This window comes from Megalobrama amblycephala, linkage group LG4 (genome assembly GCF_018812025.1).
Source record: "Megalobrama amblycephala isolate DHTTF-2021 linkage group LG4, ASM1881202v1, whole genome shotgun sequence".
Lineage (NCBI taxonomy): Eukaryota > Metazoa > Chordata > Actinopteri > Cypriniformes > Xenocyprididae > Megalobrama > Megalobrama amblycephala.
The window spans coordinates 28390914-28414717 of NC_063047.1; the positions used below are offsets into that span (position 1 = coordinate 28390914).

At 37.5% G+C, this 23804-nt stretch overlaps 1 protein-coding gene across 3 annotated transcripts in view; it reads right to left on the reverse strand.

Moving 5' to 3' along the window:
* bmpr1ba (bone morphogenetic protein receptor, type IBa) overlaps positions 1-23804 on the reverse strand; it is a 70676-nt gene that overhangs the window by 20260 nt on the left and 26612 nt on the right. For 2 of the 3 annotated variants that reach the window (XM_048188689.1, XM_048188687.1), the window contains one exon: positions 13736-13961. In XM_048188689.1, coding sequence (XP_048044646.1) covers positions 13736-13814 — 79 coding nt within the window. In that variant the 5' untranslated portion in view covers positions 13815-13961. The remainder of the gene's footprint in view (positions 1-13735; positions 13962-23804) is intronic. The other variant, XM_048188688.1, reaches the window with a different exon arrangement.

The window sequence follows — 23804 nt, forward strand, 5'->3', positions numbered from 1 at the left end:
TGTTCAAAAAAAGCTACTTAAAAACATAAGTAAAATGCTTTATGAAGAGACTAAATATGTCATCATCCCATCCAAAAATGCATTTAGAAGAATAAGATATTAGTAGAAGATTTTAGCAATTACAAGTCAAAAATAAAAAATAATGTATGAAATGAAATTTAAATTTACAAAAAGCAAGTAAAATGGTTTGATTCACAGAGACTCAAATGTCTTGATCCACATCTAAAAATGAAAAGGTTGGATTTTAGTATTTTGGGATTAGATGCATTTTAGGACATTCTATAGTTATTATAATTAGCTGAATTAAATAACAATAGAAGTCAACAGGGTGTCCCCAATTACACAGCAAGGCACACATGTGAGTGTGTGTGTTTGAAGTAACATATCCACACATACGCTCCACCAGAAAGAGGTATGACCTTTAACCCAAACCAAAAACGAACCACATCAGTACGCCACAGTCGAGCCTTATACACCTGTCAATCAAAACCTAGATCCATCAATCAAACCCACAGGGGTCTGAAGATAATGAGTGTACACGGGTGAAAAGAAAAAGATCAATACAACAGATGCAAGAAAGTGAAACTGCAATGAGCAGAAGAAAAGATAAGACAGGATAATAGATTAAGAACCGACAAAAGAGAGCTACAACTGTGTCTTTATCTGTTGGGCTTTGTCAAACAAGACCGGCCGTCTGAATGGGCCTGAACTCAATCAAAATCTCCTTTTCTCTCTCTGTCAGTCTGATGGTTGAATAAAACCCCTGAGGACAGATTTTCACACAAAGAGACACTTTTCATTCCTTCACACAGCCAAATAATCACTGTGAATCTGTCAGAGAAGCCCGACTGCTCCGGAAATCTGCTTCCTGCTCCACATTCACAGTCTTGTCTATGTGTGTGAATCTATTATGAAGATTTAAAGGAGCCTAATGTCTATATGCCGCATCTGGGGAATGCTGTTGATTACCACAGACAATAATGTCGACTCATCCCTCAGTTTGTAAAAGCAAATGGGAAACGTGCCTGCAGTGATGCACTTACAATGGAAGAATAGCAGACAAGCAGGTCAGAGGGTTTAAAGGCAGAACTGCAAAGACATATTTTTGCTTCAGCTGCTGAATGAATTCTTTTGTAAAAAAAAAAAAAAATGTGATTATAAGAAGGGACTACTCTTTAAGCTCAAGGAACTTAACTTACGCATTACTAATGCAATACATCGGTGCATCCCAATTTTTATTAAAGCACCAACATTAAATCTTTTGTAATAAAATAATAAAAAATAATAAATTAAATTAAATAAAAAAGCTATTTGAGCTGTGACGTTGTCTAAAAAGTTATCCGTGTGGGGACATTTTATGGTCCCCATGAGGAAAACAGCTTATAAAACATACAAAATTATGTTTTTTGAAAAAAAAAAAAAAAAAAAAAATGCAGAGAGTTTTCTGTTTAAATAAAAAATAAAATAAAAAAATATATATATACAGGCATGAAAACGGGTCAGGGGTGAAAAAGGTGAGAAGGATATTACCCCTCTAGGGGAGTCCAGGGGCATGCTCCCCCGTAAGAAAAATGTAAATATTCCATATTTTAAAGCATCAATCTGATGCATTTTGAGATGCTTTTTTTTGCCAACCTGGAGAGAGCTGGAGAAACTTGACTTCAGCCATGAGTCAAAAATTATTATGGCCTCCTTACTAAGAATTATGAAGGGGGATCGAGCGGGAATCTTTATTGGTGTCGATTTTCAGTCTCTTTTTAAAGATAGGCTTTACACATCTGTCAATCATCCCCACTTCCTATTTGGGGGAAGAACCTAGCGCTATGATTGGTCGAACTCTTCTTCTTTTGCTGTTGCTTGATTTGAGGACCGCGCGTGCACAGAGGCGTCACCAGGTTTTTGCGTAGTTTAGAGTGACAAATCGTACCAGCGTACTTTGAAGTCAAAATGCGTATCGGCTACGCAAATTGCGTACAGGTTGGCAGGTCTGCTTATTGATAGAACGGTGGACCACTTTACCTTCTGCCTTGTCAGTCCCCTCACCTCAAAAACGGTAGCGTTAGCTAATAATTTTCCACCGGAGCTTTAGCTAGCTGGCTAACGTTGCGTTCTCTCCTGCTGTGTTCAATGACTCAATTCATCAAGCTGTAGCTAACGTTAGCTAAGTATATGTCAACAGAGCTCCTGGGTAACTTAACTTAGATATACCAGAAAATATTAAAATTATTGAAACCATCACTCACCAAATTCAGTCAGGTAAATCGCCGAGGCCAGGCGTGCTTTCAGCTTCTGATGGTGGTCTGCACTGGTGACGCAAGGCCCTTCGCGTTAATATTTCCATGCACTCGAGCTCCCTTCTGGCACGCGCACCTGTTCGCAATTCACTGAATCGCAGTTCACTGAATCTCGCGTTCTCTTCTGGCACGCGCACTGAATATGAATATCCCCCACCCAGGTCACCTATTTTGGTTTCAAAACGGTGAATTTCGCCGAAAGGTGAGGGATTTTCATGTATGATATATAAAATAAAACAAAAATAAAGTTATTTGAGCTGTGAGGTTGTCTAAAAAGTTATCCTTGTGGGGACATTTTATGGTCCTCATGAGGAAAACAGCTTATGAAACATACAAAGTGATGTTTTTTGAAAAAAAAAAAAAAAAAAAAAAAATGTAGAAAGTTTTCTGTGATGGGTAGGTTTAGGAGTTTGTACAGTATAAAAATCATTATGCCTATGGAAAGTCCCCATGAAACATAAAAACCCAATGTGTGTGTGTGTGTGTTTGTGTGTGTGTACAGTAGTTTTAGAAAAATGTTGTTTGAGCTGAAAAGCTAACTACTTTTGATTTGAACATTTGAATATGTGTTATCAAAAATATTTTAAATAGCATCCACATTCACTTTGGTTATTCTGCAGAAGCAAAGCAAATGAAAACAGGGCTGAAACTGAACAATAAAGAGTTTGAACTTGGAAGACTCTATTACTTTGCACAGACAGCCTTCCATTTTAACGGTATTGGTATAAACACATTTCCTAACTAGAACATACATGTAACATACATCTGCAGTCATAACAGGCTGACCGTGTCTCTTGTTCGGTGATGTCTGAAACACACCCCTGGTTTCAGACCCGTCTGTTTCCATGGCTCCTGAGCGAGTTCAGCAACTGTCTGTTATGTAAATAAAGAAAATTCCACTCATATCTGGAAAGAAACGGCGTCTGGAGTTCCAAGTGATTTTGACTCTTGGTAAAAACAGACTGTTCTATCATGCTAATTAGCTGGTGTGACAGTCATAACCTTGATTTCAATTTACCAGAAGTGATTAACCATCTTGAGATGGTTGCTGTAGGGTGATGAGACTGCAACTGCCTTTATCTGACACTCACACACAGTCAACAGAGGTTGCTAACATCACTTCATATAAACACCCACAGACACCATATTAAGCCAGCAAACACCCACTGAACGCTGCTATTAACACACCGTGAGCATGAGGGATGACTGCGCAGAAGGCTCATGTGCAAACCGTTGCCTTGTGTGTATGTTTATGCAGAGATGTAATTTACAAGGTCATCTTGAAACTCAATCACCTGACCCTGAACATTCCAGCGACCCTTCACACGGATACACACACACACCACAGCCACCACACTCTATGAATTATAAAATAAACACAGCACTTTCAAATAAACAGCAGAAGGAAAACTCAAACTTCCATTTCAAGACTCTTTCAACGACATGAGAGAAACAAGAAAGACCCTCTGGCCAACAGCGAAAACTGAGAGCAAAAACAAAAGGAAAGAGAAAGAAGGGTTTCTACTTAAACTTTACTAATGCATCTTTCACTACTAGACTAAACATTAGTGGGCGTACACACAGGACCTGTTCTTGTAGGTCATTCAGTCACATGTACCATTGTTTGGCAAGTTTTCACAGGCAAAATACAGTCATTTTAATCAGAATCCAAGTGATCGGGAATTTTGCACGAGGGTGAAAGTTTCCCCTCACACATTTCGCAACGGGTTCAATTCCGCAGCACTGTCCAACAGAAAAAGCTGTTTAGTTCTGAACGTGACTTCTGTGTGAGCTGTACTTCATGCACTGCTACACTATTGACAATATACAATAGACATTTTTTTCACTGAAATTTTGCTAATATGACCGCACCTTTAGGCATGACTCATGGCCCTCAAGACATCCTAGGTGTATATGACTTTCTTCTTTCTGATGAACACAATCAGAGATATATTAATAAATATCCTCCTGACACATCCAAGCTTTATAATGGCAGTGAGCGATACCAACGAGTATGAAGCTGAAGAAAGTGCATCCATCATAAACGTACTCCACACGGCTCCGGGGGTTAATAAAGGCCTTCTGAAGTGAAGCGATGCGTTTGTGTAAGAAAAATATCCACTGCCATTATAAAGCTTGGATGCGTCAGGATATTTATTAATATAACTCTGAATGTGTTCATCAGAAAGAAGAAAGTCATATACACCTAGGATGGCTTCAGGGTGAGTAAATATTGGGGTAATTTTCATTTTAAAGTGAATTAATCCTTTAAGGGCATACATTTATACTAAAACATTAATTTATTTAAACTCTCATCTTTCCACTGAAAAAATGTAAACATACCTATTCAATGGTTAAAGGTGCTAAAGGGGATGTGCACGAGGTAGGGCCTTAAAAACATCAGCCAATCGTTTACGCAATCATCGCGTAAATGATTGGCCCTCTGGCTTGTCAATCACTGCCGTGACGTTCCTTGTGAGAGACGTGCGCGGATTGGCCCTCTGGCTTGTCAATCACTGCCGTGACATTCCTTGTGAGAGACGTGCGCGGATTGGCTCTCTGGCTTGTCAATCACTGCCGTGACGTTCCTTGTGAGAGACGAGCACGGCTGCGCGCTCCAGTAACTTTCCACACTCCACAGGCGCCGCATGCAATGTTTTTGTCAGGAGACAGGAGTAACAACTGCAGATTATGAGTTACCTGTGGTGAGTCCGACATAATGAATCCACTAATACGACACAGCGAATGCCGGTGGTAAACACTCGTGTTCCAATACTCGTGCACGAGTTTTGGGAGGCGTTCCTTTGAAATGAGCTGTGAAGGAGGGGGGCTGTTCTTACTCATGCGCTCATTCCAAAAACTCAGTAACAGTCTTTGGATTCTCAGTCGACGAAAAAATCCTCTCTGTCACCTTTAATAGTCAGGTGCTATGGGTGCAGCTAGCTGAAGAGCTGTTTCATGTTAAGCAAACTAACAAGCAACCAGAGTAACTAGTAACCTGGCAATCTAACAATTACTTTCCAGCTGTAAAATAATAAGAAATGTACTAACATCATCTCTGATATTATTGTTGCAGACAAATGACATTGTTGCTTCTGACTGGTCCATTATTTAAAAATTGAACAATAGTGATGCAGAGTTGATGCTGTATCAATGCAAAAGTTGAAGAACTTTTAGATTGACATGCCCAACGAAGCGCAATTTACATGGCACATGACACATCTGTATATAGAAAAACAATTATAAAATAGTGCAGACATAGTGCAAAAAAAATGCATTCTTTGTTTATGCCAACTTAAAGACCTTCAAGAAATTTTTAGAAATATTTAGACAATTTCTTTCAGCTTCAAGGTAAAAAAAAAATCCAAAGCAAATTAACTTGGCAGAGTTGTGTTTAAAATGTACAGTCTTCAATACAAGACAATAAAATGTGCAGTCTTCAAGACTACAAATATTGATAACTCATCTTGCACTAATGGGCATCCCACCAGTCAATAAGTAGCAAGTCATGGCAGACGGCTGTAAAATAAACCAAAGCTTTTGGATATTTAGGAAAAAAAGTAGGTAAGCCTTTCAATATGTCCTGATATGTTTTACCAGCGAATATTTCAACATAAGAAAAAAGGCATTTCACACTTCTCACTTTCTGTTGTGAAACCTGTTCATGATTACTGCATCAGATCCTTTCAGCACAAACTGAAATAAAAGAAGGCACATAAACCCTCAGCTGGTCGTCCAGGTGGGGCGCTGGAACGTTCAGCCTACGTATCAGACGAGAAATGAAAGGTGGGAACAGGTGTGTCCATGGACGGGGTCAATACTAAAGATAGATGAAAGAGAGGGGAGATTATAAAGGACAGAAGATAAAGGCATTAAGATGGACTGACACACAACACCTTCAAATACCAAATCCAGCTGCTGCCTTCCCATGATGCACTTGGGTAAGGGTGAAACAGAACAGAGTTTCCCAAAATGGGGTTTGTGAATTGATTAAAAGCTAACAATTAAATCTTAAAAATGTAAAATTAAAATAAATAAATAAATAAAACAATATTTTAATACAAATGTACACATAAAATTAAATAAAACCATGACCTTAATGTTTATAACATCTTAAAATCTTCATGCCTTATAGTCGCATTTTGCAGATTAGAGCTGGGTTATAATATAGCTTACATTTTGCAAAGATACAAGCATGCAAGTGTCAGTGCCTCAATGTCATGTCCATTCATTGACATCAGAGAACCGTGAACATGCAAATGTGCCGTTAAATTATTGAAATATTAAATTAAAATCTCAGGGGTACTTTTTATGATAAAGGTGTTTAGCTGACAAAAAAAGTTTGTGAATCCATGAAATACTATAAAGCTAAAGAATGGACCAATTGTTCTAATTGTTAATAATAATAGAATGGTCTGATTGTTCAGGTACGATGACCCCAAATAATAATCTTATTTTAATTTAAATTTTAAATACATGTTTTATATTTTATATATTTAGTGTCTCCTAAATTGGAAAATGACTGTACGAACCGCAAAACAGCTGTTGTCATGTTACCAGTTACTTTTCTCACCGCTGGTCAGGCTGGACCAGTAACAAGCCCTGTTTCCACCTGGTTTTAAGAAGCATTTTGTTCGATCAGATCACAAGAAGAAAAGGGAGACACATTCCCGTTCACACCTGGTGTTTTAATCTGTCTTTTGTCCACTTTCAACCACTTCTGTCCTGATTTCTTCAAGGGGAGGCGGGTAAATGTATGGGTTTTTCAGATCTATCGATCTAATGGAGAAAATAAGCTCACACAATTTACATATGAACATGCTTGGAGATGACGGAAAAAACACACAGAGAGCAGCAGCTTTTGTTTCTACTCTGACAGCCGCAAGACCGAACGCTGTGAGTGTGTGTTAGAAATCAGCAATGGTGACAGAACATCGTGCTCGATACGTTTTTCGTCTTCAAACTAAATTTGGGTCTTCAGCTGACAAAGTTTAAATCCCGTCCGGCTAGCGCGCTTCTCATAATGTTCACGCATTAGATCAGTAGGCGGAGAGTAGGCGGTCTTTTGTGGCTGTTCGAACATGACCACATGAGCTTCTACACTACCAAAGCAATCCAATCGACAACCTCTGTGGTCAAAAGTGGACAAATTTAAAACGTTTTACACCTGGTTTACACCTGTATTTACACCTTTATCACTCGTGATACGATCAACCAAAATGCATCTTAACACCAAGTGTAAACAGGGCCACGGTCATTTGTGATTACGGAAGAGTTCACAGGGAAGGATGTCACATATCTTTAAGATAAATAGATTTAAATGATTATACATTATAGAGTACAAAAATCTCCAATAAGACAAGAAATTCCCAGAGGTTTGAATGTGAACATGAGTGTTGCTCCTCATCATTAACCTCCATTAATAATACACTACAGCACAGGCTCCAGGCTGACTACTCACAGAGTGCTGTTTCTGAGTGTTACTCTTTGCAGAACCGCTGTTCTCTATCATTAAAAAGCCATTAATAAATCAAGAAAGTTCAGGCTCCAGACTGACTCAGATACACAGACAAACCTGAGTAGCATTCAAAATTGTCACTGTCTTCATTATTCCTCATTTTGAGGTTTCTGCAAAAAATACACTATGGTTCAAAAGTATGTGGTCAGTAAGTTTTGTTTTAAAGAAATTGATACTTTTATTTAGCAATGACGCATTCAATTGATAAAAAAGACATTAAATACTTTTATAATGTTTTAAATAAATGCTGCTGTTTTGAACTTTTTTATTCATCAAAGAATCTTAAAAAAAAAGTACAAAAAAGTACAACAGCACAGCAGTTTTCAACATTGATAATCAGAAATGTTTCTTGAGCAGCAAATCAGCATATTAGAATGATTTCTGAAGGATCATGTGACACTGAAGACTGGAGTAATGATGCTGAAAATTCAGATTGGATCACAGGATCAAATTATATTTTACAATGTATTCAAATAGACAAACAGATAATAATATTTCACATACAGTATTACTGTTTTTACTGTATTGTTGATCAAATAAATGCAGCCTTGGTGAGCAGAAGATCATACTGACCCCAAACTTTTGAATGGTAGTGTACTTGCTGGATCTGTAAAGTTCATGGCATCATATCTTAATAAAATATTATAATCCACGCTTAGTCTGGCACTCCAAAGTCTGGCTTGATAGTTTTAAACATATTTTTACAGAAATTATTCAAAAGGAGTCAATAATAACAGTGATACAAGGGACTCAGAAAGGATGAAAGCAGCGTTCACCTCCATTGATTCTCACTCTCTGCAGTTTTAATCATGTTACTGTTCAATTGAACAATTTTAGTAGAGAGAAAAAGCAGAGAAAAATGCTCTCCAATGTCAGAATACATTCCAACCCATGTAAGAATAATATCTAATGAGTGTTGGCCACTTTATGAGAAAGTTACAGCATAAAAAAAATCATGCCTTTCACAGAAACCTCCAATTGATTCATAAGGAACATCCTGTGAAGCTTGTCTGCGTTAGCAACAGTAACCAAAGGGAGCTGAGCTTAGCCAAGGGTTAATTAAAAAGCATGAAAACAAAGTCATAAAAAACATACATTAAAGGGTTAGTTCACCCAAAAATGAAAATTATGTCATTAACGACTCACCCTCATGTCGTTCCAAACCCGTAAGACCTCCGTTCAACTTCGAAACACAGTTTAAGATATTTTAGATTTAGTCCGAGAGCTTTCTGTCCCTCCATTGAAAATGTATGTACGGTATACTGTCCATGTCCAGAAAGGTAATAAAAACATCATCAAAGTAGTCCATGTGACATCAGTGGGTTAGTTAGAAGTTTTTGAAGCATCGAAAATACATTTTGGTCCAAAAATAACAAAAACTACGACTTTATTCAGCATTGTATTCTCTTCCGGGTCTGTTGTCAATCCGGGTTCACGACTCCGCAGTGACGCTGCTGATGTAAGACGCTGCTGACGTGTTATCCGGTGCGCCCGAGCTTCGTTTACAGTCTGAGGGAGACGCACGCTGTATTCAAGCTATTCTACATTGTTTGTATTTTGGTATTGCTATATTTTTTTAAATGGTGCATATGTGTGCATGTCGCGGATGTCCTAATCGCCAAAAACAACGACGTAAAAGTGCATTACCAACGCCGACAGATGAAAGGATTCAATGGAATCAATTCAATGGAATCAATTCAATGGAAAGGATTCCAGAAGAGAATTCAATGCTGAATAAAGTCGTAGTTTTTGTTATTTTTGGACCAAAATGTATTTTCGATGCTTCAAAAACTTCTAACTAACCCACTGATGTCACATGGACTACTTTGATGATGTTTTCATTACCTTTCTGGACATGGACAGTCTACCGTACATACATTTTCAGTGGAGAGACAGAAAGCTCTCGGACTAAATCTAAAATATCTTAAACTGTGTTCCGAAGATGAACGGAGGTTTTACGGGTTTGGAACGACATTGGGTGAGTCATTATTGACATCATTTTCATTTTTGGGTGAACTAACCCTTTAAGTGTGTACAAGACTATGTGCAGGGGTGCACATAACTTTTTTGGTCTGGTTCTCACGGGAGCCAAGCATTCACATCTACGTTGGCTGGCACTAGTTGGACATCGTTGGGAGTATTTTGGTCGATTATGCATGTTGAATCAGTGTCCATTGGCATCGGCAATCTCTGACTGGCTGTTCAGGTAAGCGAACGAGTCAGTGCACGAGATTGAAGAAAACGAGCAAAGAAGTCAAGACGGCACAGACAAAAGGCTGTACTAATATTACATCATCTTACCTGAGCATTCCAATGCCTGAATATTTTCATGATAATATGAGGCGCATGGAATGAAGAAAGTGATCAGCATGATTAATATTCAAAATGGTAAGCAAATGCTGCTTTGTTTATGGTTTGTATATCTGCAGTCCTAGTTTCAGTTTCCCTTTTTGAATGACGAATTTAGACTATTGATACCTGCTGATAAAGACAATTATTTCCTTGCACGCAGGCACAGAACACACATGCTAGCTGACAGTCGCTTGTAGAAGGCCGAAGCGTAGCTGACACGAGGTGACAACATAGTTTCCGTCACCGCTAGTTCTTTTACGTCGGCTTGGTGCGTCCTGGCCTTAGCACTACGTTTGAGTATGACTTTGTGCACTCTGTACTGTATTCCCACTTGGCATCAGAATACGTGACTAACAAAATTACATGCAAGCAAATCTCAGTTTCTCGGTACTGTACCGTTTCAAACACGCTTTTGTTTCATTTATTTCTCTCTTCAACACTTCTGTCTTTCCCACACTCCAGAGATCCAGTGTGGAGCTGCATCTGCCGGCTGTCCATCACAATCGTCTGGACTCCAGCCAGCAAACCAACTGCAGCTGGACGGCCCATGATATAGTCTCCGTGAGCAACTTAAAGCAGAACATTAACTTTCACGAGTGACTATGCTGTAAAAATAAATCTAAATCATTTAATTTATCCAACAGGTGGTCACTGACAGTAAAAAGACAAACCTATAACAGCCTTTATTAATCAGAGCCAGAGAATAAACCTCAAAACCTCCCAGGAAAAGAGGTGAGAAGGTGATGAGAACGCTGATGACAGGCAGGGCAGTAAAGGTGAGACAGAGTTTTTCCTCTGGGATGTGAGACATGCCCTCTTTCCAAGCCAAACAGGAAGCGAGAGATTCAGAGAGGTGCGACTGAGGACTGAGAAGACGTCCAGAGAAGATAATCACACAACCTCAAGACTGAAAGGTTTTGGCCTTTAATATTTTCTCACCTGAAACTTTAGACTTTCTGTTTATCACAAGTAATGTTATTATAATTATTATTATTGTTACTATTATTGCTGTATTATAACTTTAATACAGCAATAATAGTATAATATAATATAATTACTATTGCAATATATCCCTGTAAAATAAAAAATAAAAAAATCAAGTATTAAATAACAATAATAATTATTATTATAACACTTTTATTTTACAGCATAACTGTAAAATAACAATACTACTATTTATGGCTGTCATAATAAGCGCTTCTTACAAGATTGGGAAGATGGTTGGCGCATGTTTCCCGTTATAAGCAACCCAATCTCAAATCACATGCAGAATTGGGTTTGTGTGGAGCAGCATTTACTGTGAACCGAGCTGCTCCAAGACACTGAAAACACTGGATCATGAGCTGCTCACATGTAAAAGAACAAATTGCATTTTGTGATTTTGGTTTTATTTCAATTATTTGTGCAGTCCTAGTAGTTTATATATTCCACAAGCAGCAGACCTGCACCCAAACACACACAAACATACGATGGCCTTGTCAACAGGGCAGACTGGGTGTAGTCAGCATAGACAGACACTGCGGTCAACATGCGTGAGTTTGTGTGGCGGCAGTGGGAGTGATGGAGAGGGTGAGATGCTGTGGACTGTAAATAAACTCTGACAGAGACATCGCAGGCTCCGCTGCACTCAGTGGACAGCGGATGAGTTCATTGTGTGTCTGGGTGTTGGGAGACAGGTCTGGACCGTGTCTGAAGGTTATTATGGGATGGGAAATGATAGAAATGGCTGTTGATGAAACATTCGCTCTCTCTTTACCGCCCAGGAGGAGAAAGAGGTGAATATGAGTGTACACACAGGCTAACACCAAAAGGATAAGAGCATTCAAGTCAATTTCCTTCACTAGCTCAGATGTAATAAGTTAAAATTTTACTAAAATACAGTGGCTCCAAGGAGAATTTGGACACTTAAATCACACGTATAAATGGCTAAAAGACATTGCATTCGGCAGGGAGCACGCGATTTAAAGGGGCCGCAGCCTGAATCGGTGCATAGTTAATGATGCCCCAAAATAGGCAGTTAAAAAAAATTTAATTTAAAAAAATCTATGGGGTATTTTGAGCTGAAACTTCACAGACAAATTCAGGGAACACCTTAGACTTATATTACATCTTGTAAAAACTGGTTCTAGGGCACCTTTAAATTATTTAATTTATATTATAAATACCAATAAATGATATTATTTAAATGTCAATATTATATTTTATTAAATATATTATGTATATTACATTATATTACTGAATATATTATTCATATTTAGAATTATTTATATTATTTATTAAATAAATATTATATTAATATAAATTAAAACTTTAATTAAATAAATATTTCACAATCTAAAACATCTAATAAAGTAGTTTGTTAGGTTTGAAATCATTAAACAAAAGATACACTGCTCAAATTGAATATAAAAATGACAACTGTATAAACTTGAGGGGAACTGACTTCATACATCCACTAAAAATTAGAAGACATTGAGCAAAAAATGAAGAAAAGTGAAGAGTTAGTGTTAGTTAGTTAGTTAGTGAAGTAAGAGGAACCTGCAGCATTTGAGCAAATCTAATCCAATGACATTCAGACTGTTTTAAGTGTGACTTCAGTGTCCAAATACTTTGAGGCAACATTTGCCAAATTTCTGCTTTAAAAGGACCAACAGCTAAATAACATTTACTACAGCAAATACAAAATTAGATTCCTTCAATATGCAATTATACCTATTTCTGGAAGGCACAGTTATTGGTTATTAATTTAACAAAAAAACAAGGTCTGTCTAGAAAACACACACACAAAACAAGTGTTTGAGAGAAAGAGAGTCTGTTGTATAAATTAAACACTAACTGATTTCAAAGCCGGACCTCCAACTGTGTGTAAAACAAGTGTTAGGCAGCTGAGAGGCTGATACCATACTACGAAACGAGAAACACACACAGCAACACCTGGCTGACCATTTGGCACACCATCACTATGAGGTTTGTATAAGCCTGATGGTAAAGTCCAGCATACAGAACACCATAAACACATATACATATAACAAAGAATTAAAGCATCCTTCATAGGAAAGAAAAATCACAGATAAGCTATCACAAATATCTCTTTAATCTCAATCATTTCTTCTAGACAGGGCTGTAACCATCATAGACATTAAGGGGGACACGTCAATGATCGATTATTAAACTTCTCCAAAGAAAAAGACCCCAGTAATTTCATGTGTCTCCTATAAAGTCCAAAAAGAGATCTTAATAATGCGTTCAATTATGGCAAGATACCGAAGTCTGCAATCAACAAGTATTTCCCAAGAACAAATGATCTGCTATCCATATTTATTTTATAGCTCTATACTCTCACTGTATTGTCAACTATTGACTCATCTATTTTCATTTCTCCCAAGGAATTTTAGGAGAACATCTTGTTACTTAGATGAAACAACTGAGAACTCAATTAAAATATCCTGAGCTATAAAAGAGCAACATCTGAGTATATGTGTTTGGCGATATGTAGAGCAGAGACCAGCTGCATTACAAATCCTGCATTAGAAACACGCAGTCAGTAAATGTTCTGAAGGTTGACACTCACCCAAGTTCTCCTCCATGAATCCCAGAAGTCCAATGACCAGCACACAGACCCAGCGCAAGCAAGTCCTCAAGAGATCCATCTTCCGTGCACGCAACTCCAGGGAGCGAGTGAATCCCTCAGCTGTCTGCTCAACACACTCTTGAGTGTGTGTGTGTACGTGTGTGTCCTCTACAGAATGTGAGAAACTGCACACCCCACAGCAGCCTCAATCACAGCTTCACACTGACTGCCCAGCGAGAGAGAGAGAGAGAGAGAGAGAGAGAGAGAGAAAGGGGAGGGGATTATTCACAGTCTTACACACAGTAGCCTCAGTGTAGTTGGGCCAAACCCCGCCCCCCACTTTAAGACCACGCACCCATATTTTCAACTCACCCTCCCTTTCCCTTTTTTAACCAAACACACCAGTTGCATGGAATTCTAGCATACTGTGTCCTGCATACTGCACAGTACAAAACCTTTTTGTGTGTGTGCGTGAGTGTGCATGTGTAAAAATGCACTCTAAAAAAAACAAAAGTATGTTGAAAATTAACAGTTATTAATATGTTTAATAAATTAACATATTAGTTTAATTAATATTAAAGTTTATTTGAAGTTTAATGAACATGTATTAATGTTTAGTGAATAATAATTAAACAATAAACATTTATTAAATTGCTTATTAATTAATATTCACATTTTGATTATTATTGTTGCCTCTAGTAATTATGTGTCTGATTTTTAATTTCCAACCAATTTTGGGTTCATTTTAAGCCAGCCATATAGTTGGTCAAACATTTAACCCAACTGCTGAGTTAAAACAAAAAACAATGGGTTTGACCATTTTCTACCCAACGTGGGTTGTTTTTAACCCAGCATTTTTGAGAGTGTGTCTTTAACTTTGGCAGCCTGATCATATATAACAAGTTAAGGTGCTAAGAATTCTATTAAAGATGGCAGGTTAAGTACATTGCATTGTGGGATACAGTATTCCAGTCTAACTTATATCGTACATTCTGGCAAATATCATCCGGGACAGTCTGCATACTGTGCATACTACAAAAACAGACAGTCTGCATATTGTGCATACTACAAAAATAGACAGTCTGCATACTGTGCATACTACAAAAATAGTATACATAGCAGTAAGACAGTACGCTATTTCAAACAGCCACTATTTCATGCTTGTGATTTGATTGACAGCTCAATACAAATAAAAATTGATGGTTGATTAACATTTAAACTAGAGCAAGAAAAACACCACAACACCATTGTTTCTGCAGTAAATGGTACTACAATAAAAATGTTCAAGAAAGGAGAGAGAGAGAGAGTGCTAACTAAAACTAATAAACAAGCAAAAGAGAAAGAGAGGTCAAATGAACATGGCTCCCTCTTACTAAGGCTTCTGGATAACCAATCAACCAGTAAATCTGCGAAACACACACAGAGACTTCTGCCAAACATAACGAGCTGTGATGGAGATTTGACCTTTGACTCTTCTTCCAATTTGTACAAGGTTGACCTTTAACACATATCAAACCCAGTCCAAACGAAGTTGGAGCAAAACAAAATCTAAAGCAAAAAAAAAAGAAAAAAGAAAAAAGAATGTTCCTACATACTCATTGCTGTTAAATATGGTTGTCACTCTTCTTCTAAGCCCTTTATCTTTAACTGGAGTGACAACCAAACTCACACCTAAAACATTCAGAAGGGCTTTTCTAAACCCCAGGTAAATGGGATCCTAGGTTATCTTGATTAGAGGTTGATCGACTGATCAGTGTGCACTGATAACCAATTGTACCAGCAATGATCCATAATGTTAGTTTTTCCAGGTTGCGTCCATTACTAGAGCAGCAGTGAAGGGTCCGCTGTCATTATACAGTACGAGAGTGACCTCTAGAGGCGAAATCACTGACGTCTTGTGGAGTTTGTTTTGACATGAGTGGGACACTTCACATCCCAATTCGAGTACTTATGCACTATTCTATGATGTTTTTAAAGGTGCCCTTGATTCAAAAATTGAATTTACCTTGGCATAGTTAAATAACAAGAGTTCAGTACATGGAAAAGACATACAGTGAGTCTCAAACCCCATCGTTTCCTCCTTCTTATATAAATCTCATTTGTTTAAACGACCTCCGAAGAACAGGCGAATCTCAACATAACACCTACTGTTACGTAACAGTCGGGGTGTACGCCCCAATATTTGCATAATGCCAGCCCATGATGTTCCCAACATTATAAAAGGCATTAGACAAGGGCAGCCAGTTAACGTCTGGAGCTGCACACAGCCGAATCATCAGACTAGGTAAGCAAGAACAACAGCGAAAAATGGCAGATGGAGCAATAATAACTGACATAATCCATGATAGCATGATATTTTTACTGATATTTGTAAATTGTCTTTCTAAAAGTTTCGTTAGCATGTTGCTAATGTACTGTTAAATGAGGTTAAAGTTACCATCGTTTCTTACTGTATTCACGGAGACAAGAGCCGTCGCTATTTTCATTTTTTAAACACTTGCAGTCTGTATAATGCATAAGCACAACTTCATTCTTTATAAATCTCTCCAACAGTGTAGCATTAGCCGTTAGCCACAGAGCATATAGCCTCAAACTCATACAGAATCAAACGTAAACATCAAAATAAATACTTTACTCACATAATCCGAAGCATGCATGCAGCATACCCAAAATAGGCAGTTAAAAAAATTAATTTAAAAAAATCTATGGGGAATTTTGAGCTGAAACTTCACAGACACATTCAGGAGACACCTTAGACTTATATTACATCTTGTGAAAGAACGTTCTTGGGCACCTTTAAGTATAAATAGTGCAAGTAGTGTGTTCACACTGAAAATTCCAAAAGAAAGGTACACTTTAAATACCTGGATGATGAACTAAATTAACAGAAAAAATGAAGTGTGGAATATTAGACACTTCATGCACTCAACTGTCGCAGCTTTAATTACGTAGTGGAGGGGGAGTGGCTATCAGACTCCGATGTTAAATGACAAAATAACTTTACAAAATTCACACACTACATGGATGAGTACATAATGCATAAGTACATAGTGTATAAGTGCATAGTGTACAGTGCAACATTTGGGACGCAACTATATACAACAAAATGGTATGCATACAGTACAGTACATGTTTTAATATTAATTATAATATAGTATAATTATAAATTAATTAATTTGTTGACTAGATGATGCATTAGTAGAGAAAGAACAGCAGTATTTTTGCTGTCGAGGCTGAGGACACTAATATTAGTAGTGCCTAAAGTGGTTACAACAATGTGACAAAAATACATGTTAGCCAGCGAAATTGCACATTTAAAACTAGTGACGTGAGAAAGCAAATTGTATGGTCATGCAGCCAACGGAAACATATAAACAAATCACAAACACACTCGATTTCAGTTATTTTTTCACTGTAAATGCATATTTTGTTATTTTTATTAGATAGTCATCAACTGTCTAAAATAAAAGCAAATAACATGTAAGAATATACATACAATATACATATGTCTAATTTCAATGCTATGGCTGTTTTTATTCAGTATCCACTTTCAAAACTATCAGTTGATTAATCGGTTATCGGACAGTGTGGTCCAACCTAGTTATCGTTATTGGTAAAATCCACTATCGGCCGACCTCTAATCTTGATACACTGCTCATGATTTACCAAAGGTTAACACTCCTTGGCTCCATTTACCATTAAAATATGGTCAGGAAGAATAATACAAGATTGCAGTCATTATTACACACTAAATTTATTCCCCCTCCCCCACCCCCCAACACAAAGCCTTAAATTCCCCTTATTAAAACACCACACTTTCGGCGAATCTGTCCAAATTACTCAAATGTATCAATGACATTACCTTGAAATGATGAGTAGCCTCAAGGTTGTCACCTAGTTGCCAATACCTAATTTTACATGGGTAGAAGTCACCTTAAAACAGCTGTGGTTGAATATGATGTAAGAATTAATGATTTTCACAAATTCCTCACTTCATTTAGTACACTCTTTGCTGATATAGTTAACTAAACTTCCGTGCTCTATACAGGAATTAGAGAATAAGTGAACAAGTGAGCGAATTCTGACACAGCAACAGAGTCAACAACCAGGGTCAATTCCTGTGCTGGAGTCGACCCCAACTCTAGGGCTACGCAGAGTCGAGGAATCGACACTTTAGGAGTAGAATCCCCATCACTAATTTTATGTTACTTTAAAATGTCGGGAGGTAGCTTAGGGATTTGAGCAGAACGACAGTGTTTTCATTTATTTTATGTCTGTTTATGATGATTAAATGACAAATCCAATGTATCAAATCAGCAAACACACATTCCCCACTAAAGCCATAATGGCAACGACACCCTGACTAACACCCGCCAATTCGTTCCATCTGTTACCCGGCCCACACTACAAACTCATCTTCCAAATGTTTGCTCCTGTTTTCACAGCTGACAGAAGCGATGCGTTAGTCTGTTAAAGGAGCATTTGTCAGCTTTTGGTTCATGTGAGTGTGTGTTTTGATACCATTAGGAGAGGTGAGTGTGTTGTCGCTGCCATTATGTGGTGTGTGTCATAAAGCGAAGTGTTGATTGTTCAAATGTGGAGGTGTAAGAATCAGCAGCAAAAAATAGACCTTCAGCTGTCTGAACAACACATGCATGCTTTCTAATACTGTGAGCTCCTAAATAGCACTGAAAGTAATAAAAGCATAAACAGTTTAAGCCTGTAGCTGCTCAGACAATAGCTATGTTCCCAAACTAGAGAGCTGCCTATGTAGGTCGTATTTTACGGCTGTACTCAAAGGTAAGCATTGCATTTATCTGGTATTGCAGTGAAAGCAATACATTGCAACAAGCTCACTGGGAAAAAACTCTGGCAGACAAAGTGAGAGAAATACTTAACACTTATATATTTTTTTTAATACCAAAAAGTATCAATAAATAGTTTCAAATTTAAATTTAATTGAATATTTTGCTCAATATTTATGTGATTATTTTTTTACACTTTTCAGAGTTTAACATCACTGATGCAGCCCACTATGCTTTGAAACAGAGCTTCTGTGTTTGTGTGCAAGAGAGTACTTCAAAGGTCAGGTTTTGCAGAGAGAAAGGTCAGAGGTCAGTGTAATGACCTGAAGAGCTTCAGCGACCTCACACCTGTTTGAGATCATCCGTTCGGTCACATACCATCACACACACAATATACACCAGTGTTTTCAGGACCACTGTTTAGCAGCGAGCCACTGAATTCACAGCTATCAACAAGCTATGAACACAAAAGGCAACATAGTTCAACTTGTGAACGAATCGTTCATTTGAACTGGTTCTTTTTATTTATTTGCGTGTTATAATGTGCAATTGGGAGGGGGAAAAGACTGATGTTTTTTCTCAGAATTGCGAGTTAATATCTCACAATTTTGACTTTATAACTCGCAACTGTATATCATAAAGTCAGAATTTGCGAGATATAAACATCTTTTAATGTCAGAATTGCATGATAAACTCGCAATTGTGTCATGACTTTTCCTCAGAATCGCAAATTCTGACTTTATAATATGCAGTTGTGAGTTATAAAGTCAGAATTGTGAGATATAAACTTTTTCCCCTCCCAATTGCACATTATAACACGCAATTGTTTATATCTCACAATTTTGACTTTATCACGCAATTCTGATTTTATAACTCACAATTCTGACTTTATATCACGCAAAGAAAAAAAAAGTCAGTATTACTTGATTAAAAACTCGCAATTGCGAGAAAAAAAGTCAGAAATGTGAGATAAAAATTCGCAATTACCTTTTTTATTTTTTATTTCATGGTGGAAACAAGTTTCCATACCTTCTTGCTTAATGTTTTGAATGCAAACACTGCAAAATGTGAAGATATTTTTACATAAAATTGGACTAAAAATACTAAATAACTGTTTTAGCTCCAAAATGATGACTGGGCACCATTAAAAAACATGCACATATTGAGGTCATGTAACACTATTGTTTGAACACCATGGTGAGTAAATGATGACAAAATTCCTATTTTTCCATGAAAACAATCAAAGTTTATCATATTTATCCTAACAGTGTTTCGTTGCACTAAATGCTTGTTGTTTTGCATTTTATTATTGACTAGGATCAGTTGAAATGGTCAACAGCACACAGACAGCGAGGCAGAGTGAGTGTGTGCGTGTGTTAGTGGGCCGTGAGGGGAACGTGTTAGAGTTCAACATGGGTGAATGGAACATAATCAGCGCATACAGGCTGCTCCACATTTATTCTGCTTAAACAAAGACAAACACACACACATTTTCACACACTAACGAGGACCATCGCGGCTCCGCTGCCACCTGGCTCATCCCTCCAATTAAGAATTCCCTAACGAGGTGCCAATTAGAGGAAAAGAAAGAATGATACAAAAGCAAAGGGTTGCAGAGGGCAGAAAACATTACACAGAGAGAGAAAGAAACAGACAACAAGGCAAGAGGAAGTGATGGCAATTACACATGACAAGACAGAACGCAGACAGAAATGTGTCTGTTTAGACTCACTATTTGATCTATTTTTGCTTTTCCTTGTTATCATCAGGAGTTTAAAGGGTAAATGTTTGACATTTGTAAATGTGCTAAAAGTGGTCAAAGGAAGCCCCTAATCACCTTAAATCTTTATATAGTGGTTAAAGATCAAGACGGTAACAGAAAGGTTGTAGGTTTGAACCCTGGAAACGTTTTGTTCATGACAGAAATGGTATGCATGATTCGGCTGCACAGATATTAAAGGGGTGATGAACTAATAAATCTAATTTTCCTTGAGCTTTTGACATATAAGAGATCCTCATACTTTAAGAATATCCTGTAAGTTTTAGAGCTGAAAACTTCCTTGTTAGTCTAATAAAAGCTTTAATTGACACCAGACCAAGAAAACGACAGGATTTACAAAGTGGGGATCTATGACGTCAAAGGGCAGCCTCTGCAGAAGAAGATCAACGCCTACTTCATCCCTGCCTGTTTAGCCCCGCCCACCAATTCACGCATGACATGCAATAGACCACTTCGGAGCAGACGTCACAATTACGTCACTTGCAGCTGCGCGCGCATACTGGTTGCAGAAAAATAGCGGTAGCAATTGAAGGAAAATGTGCAAAATCCACAGAATAAGAGAAAAATGTTTTGTTGTGCCTCTGGATGTTGGAATCGGAATGCAAAAAATATAGTCTTCATTTTTAAAGAAAACCATCGTTGAAAACGTCCTTTGAAGATAAACAGAGATGTTTCACAGCCTGGACTGATGACACCTGCAAGGATTAGTCTACTATTAAAGCAGGAATTTGATGTAAACAGTAAGTCTACATAATTCACATATGCAGTTCAGAGGACATACATACATAGCAGTTACACGGCATGAAATAATTATAATTAAAATAATTTAAACCTATAATATTTTACATAGATAACTTTTAAACAATTTTTATTTCACAATTCTACTTTTTTTTCCTTGCATTTGCGTGTTTATTACTCCCAGTTCGGATTTTATAACTCGCAATTGTGAGTTTATTTCACAATTCTGAGGGGGAAAAAGTCAGAATTGCGGGATAAATTGCAATTCAGAAGAGACAGAATAACGAGTATATCTCACAATTCTGTTTTTCTTTGTAAGAAATGTGAGATGTAAACTCAGATTTGCGAGAAATAAAAGTCAGAATTGTGAGATATAAACTCAAAATTAACTTTTTTTATTCTTTTATTTCGTGGCTTCCATAGACTTCTACTGCTCAAATGTCATTTTCTGCAACCAGCTAGGCTCCGCCCACAAAAAACATCATCGCTGTTTGCAAACACCAAATTGGTCTATAGAAAAGGTAGCCTAAGTAACATAGGCCTATGTGGTGCTAAACCTGTTCAAGCTACCAAGCAATAAACATGCCGTTGAGGATTGCAAAATATTGTGCAGTGCCTGGACTTGACAGTAACGCAACATGTCAGTAACTGTGTTAATTCTAATGCCTGATCTGAAATGTAATGATTCATGTACAGTCAGATGATCTTAAATCAAACCCGTGACTAAACGTCAACTTGCGTTGTTTCTCTTATTAGGATGAAAATAATCTGTTATTTAACGGCGATTAAATTATATAAAGAAAGCGATCAAAGAAAGCTCCTAATTGTTTCAATCGTTGGAGCAGCGTGCACTGAAGGTGTCAATCAAACAGCGTGAGTTTATCAGTGACTGACGCGCAAAACTCCCATTTTATTCAACGAATCTCTTAGTTATATCGCGTTTGCACTGATAGTGAAGATGAAAGCGATTGTTAGTGTACAGAAATTGAGTTGATATGACGAGATCACTGCTTTCATGCGCTCAACATGTCTGTGATCGGCTACAGTGTTCACCTCTGCAACCTTTCATGCCACGATCTAAATATAATGCCATAGATCTAAATGTAATGCAACACTTTTCATGATTAGTTAACCATGAGAGCTGTAATAGTAAAAGCGCGCTAAAAGACAGAGTAATACTTGGCTATTTCAAATAGAAAGATGTCAGCCAATCACAGCAGTGGGCGTTTACACTTAAGTATTACAGCAGAAAGGGCTAAAATCAGGGTAGGAAAAATGCCTTTTATTTATAAATTATATATAATATTATACAATTTTGGATGTAAAAAGCATACTAACACTATAAGTGCACCCCAGGAAACATTATAAGACAATAAAACAATGCAGTTCATGACCCCTTTAAAATTCTGTGTGATTTGGGCGAACACTATGTAACTTTTGTTGCTCTAGCGGTTAATAAACAAAACTGCATGCGTCTTGCAGAAGAACATTGCAGCCGGAGCTACTTCTCTCTGTTTATGTATATGACGAGTCATGCAGGGAACTGGGATACTCCACAGTGGTTGCCGTCCCACCCGGTCTAAAATAGTCTGAATACAAAGACTTATTATAGGCGTACTGTAGAAGACAAAACACGGTTTTGAAGATGGATTCATGATGTACTCGCTCATTATATAAATGTTGTGAATTTTGAACAAAAAAAAAAAAAAAAGTTACATAGTGTACCTTTAAATAAGTCAAAAATACAATTCTTGATATGGCAGAAACTGAAAAATGGCAGATAATTAAACAAAAAAAGAAAAAAAAAGAAAAATAAAGATTTGAATTTTTTAAATATTAAAGGGATAGTTCACCCAAAAATGAAAATTTGATGTTTAGTGGTGTATTAGAGGTAAAAAATTATGTAAATACTGTTCGGTTTCTCACACAAACTGATCGTTTCATGTCTTAGGACATCAATGTGTCGTCACGAGCCGCAGGAATTAATTTGGATTTGTCTGTGCATGTTTTTTTTTACTCTCATAGATTTTGTTACCATTGACATGCATTATATGACTGACAGACTGCAACTGTTGGAGTTAAAGGGATAGTTCACCCAAAAATGAAAATTTGATGTTTATCTGCTTACCCCCAGTGCATCCAAGATGTAGGTGAATTTGTTTCTTCAGTCGAACGCAAATTATGATTTTTAACTGCAACCGCTGCCGTCTGTCAGTCAAATAATAGCAGTGGATAGGAACTTCAACTATAACAGTAAATAAAACTTGCTTAGACAAATCCAAATTAAACCCTGCGGCTCGTGACGACACATTGATGTCTTAAGACACGAAACGATCGGTTTGTGTGAGAAACCGAACAGTATTTATATCATTTTTTACCTCTAAAACACCACTATGTCCAACTCCGTCCAGCTTCCTGTTAGTGAGGTCAAAAAACGCGTTCTGACGACGGAAGTGATGTCTCGCCCATATACTTCAATGAGCGCGAGACAACACTTCCGTTGTCAGAGCGCGATCAGACCTCACACACCGGAAGCTGAACGGAGTTGGACATAGTGGTGTATTAAAGGTAAAAAATTATATAAATACTGTTCGGTTTCTCACACAAACTGATCGTTTCGTGTCTTAAGACATCAATGTGTCGTCACGAGCCGCAGGGTTTAATTTGGATTTGTCTAAGCAAGTTTTATTTACTGTTATAGTTGAAGTTCCTATCCACTGCTATTATTTGACTGACAGAGGGCAGC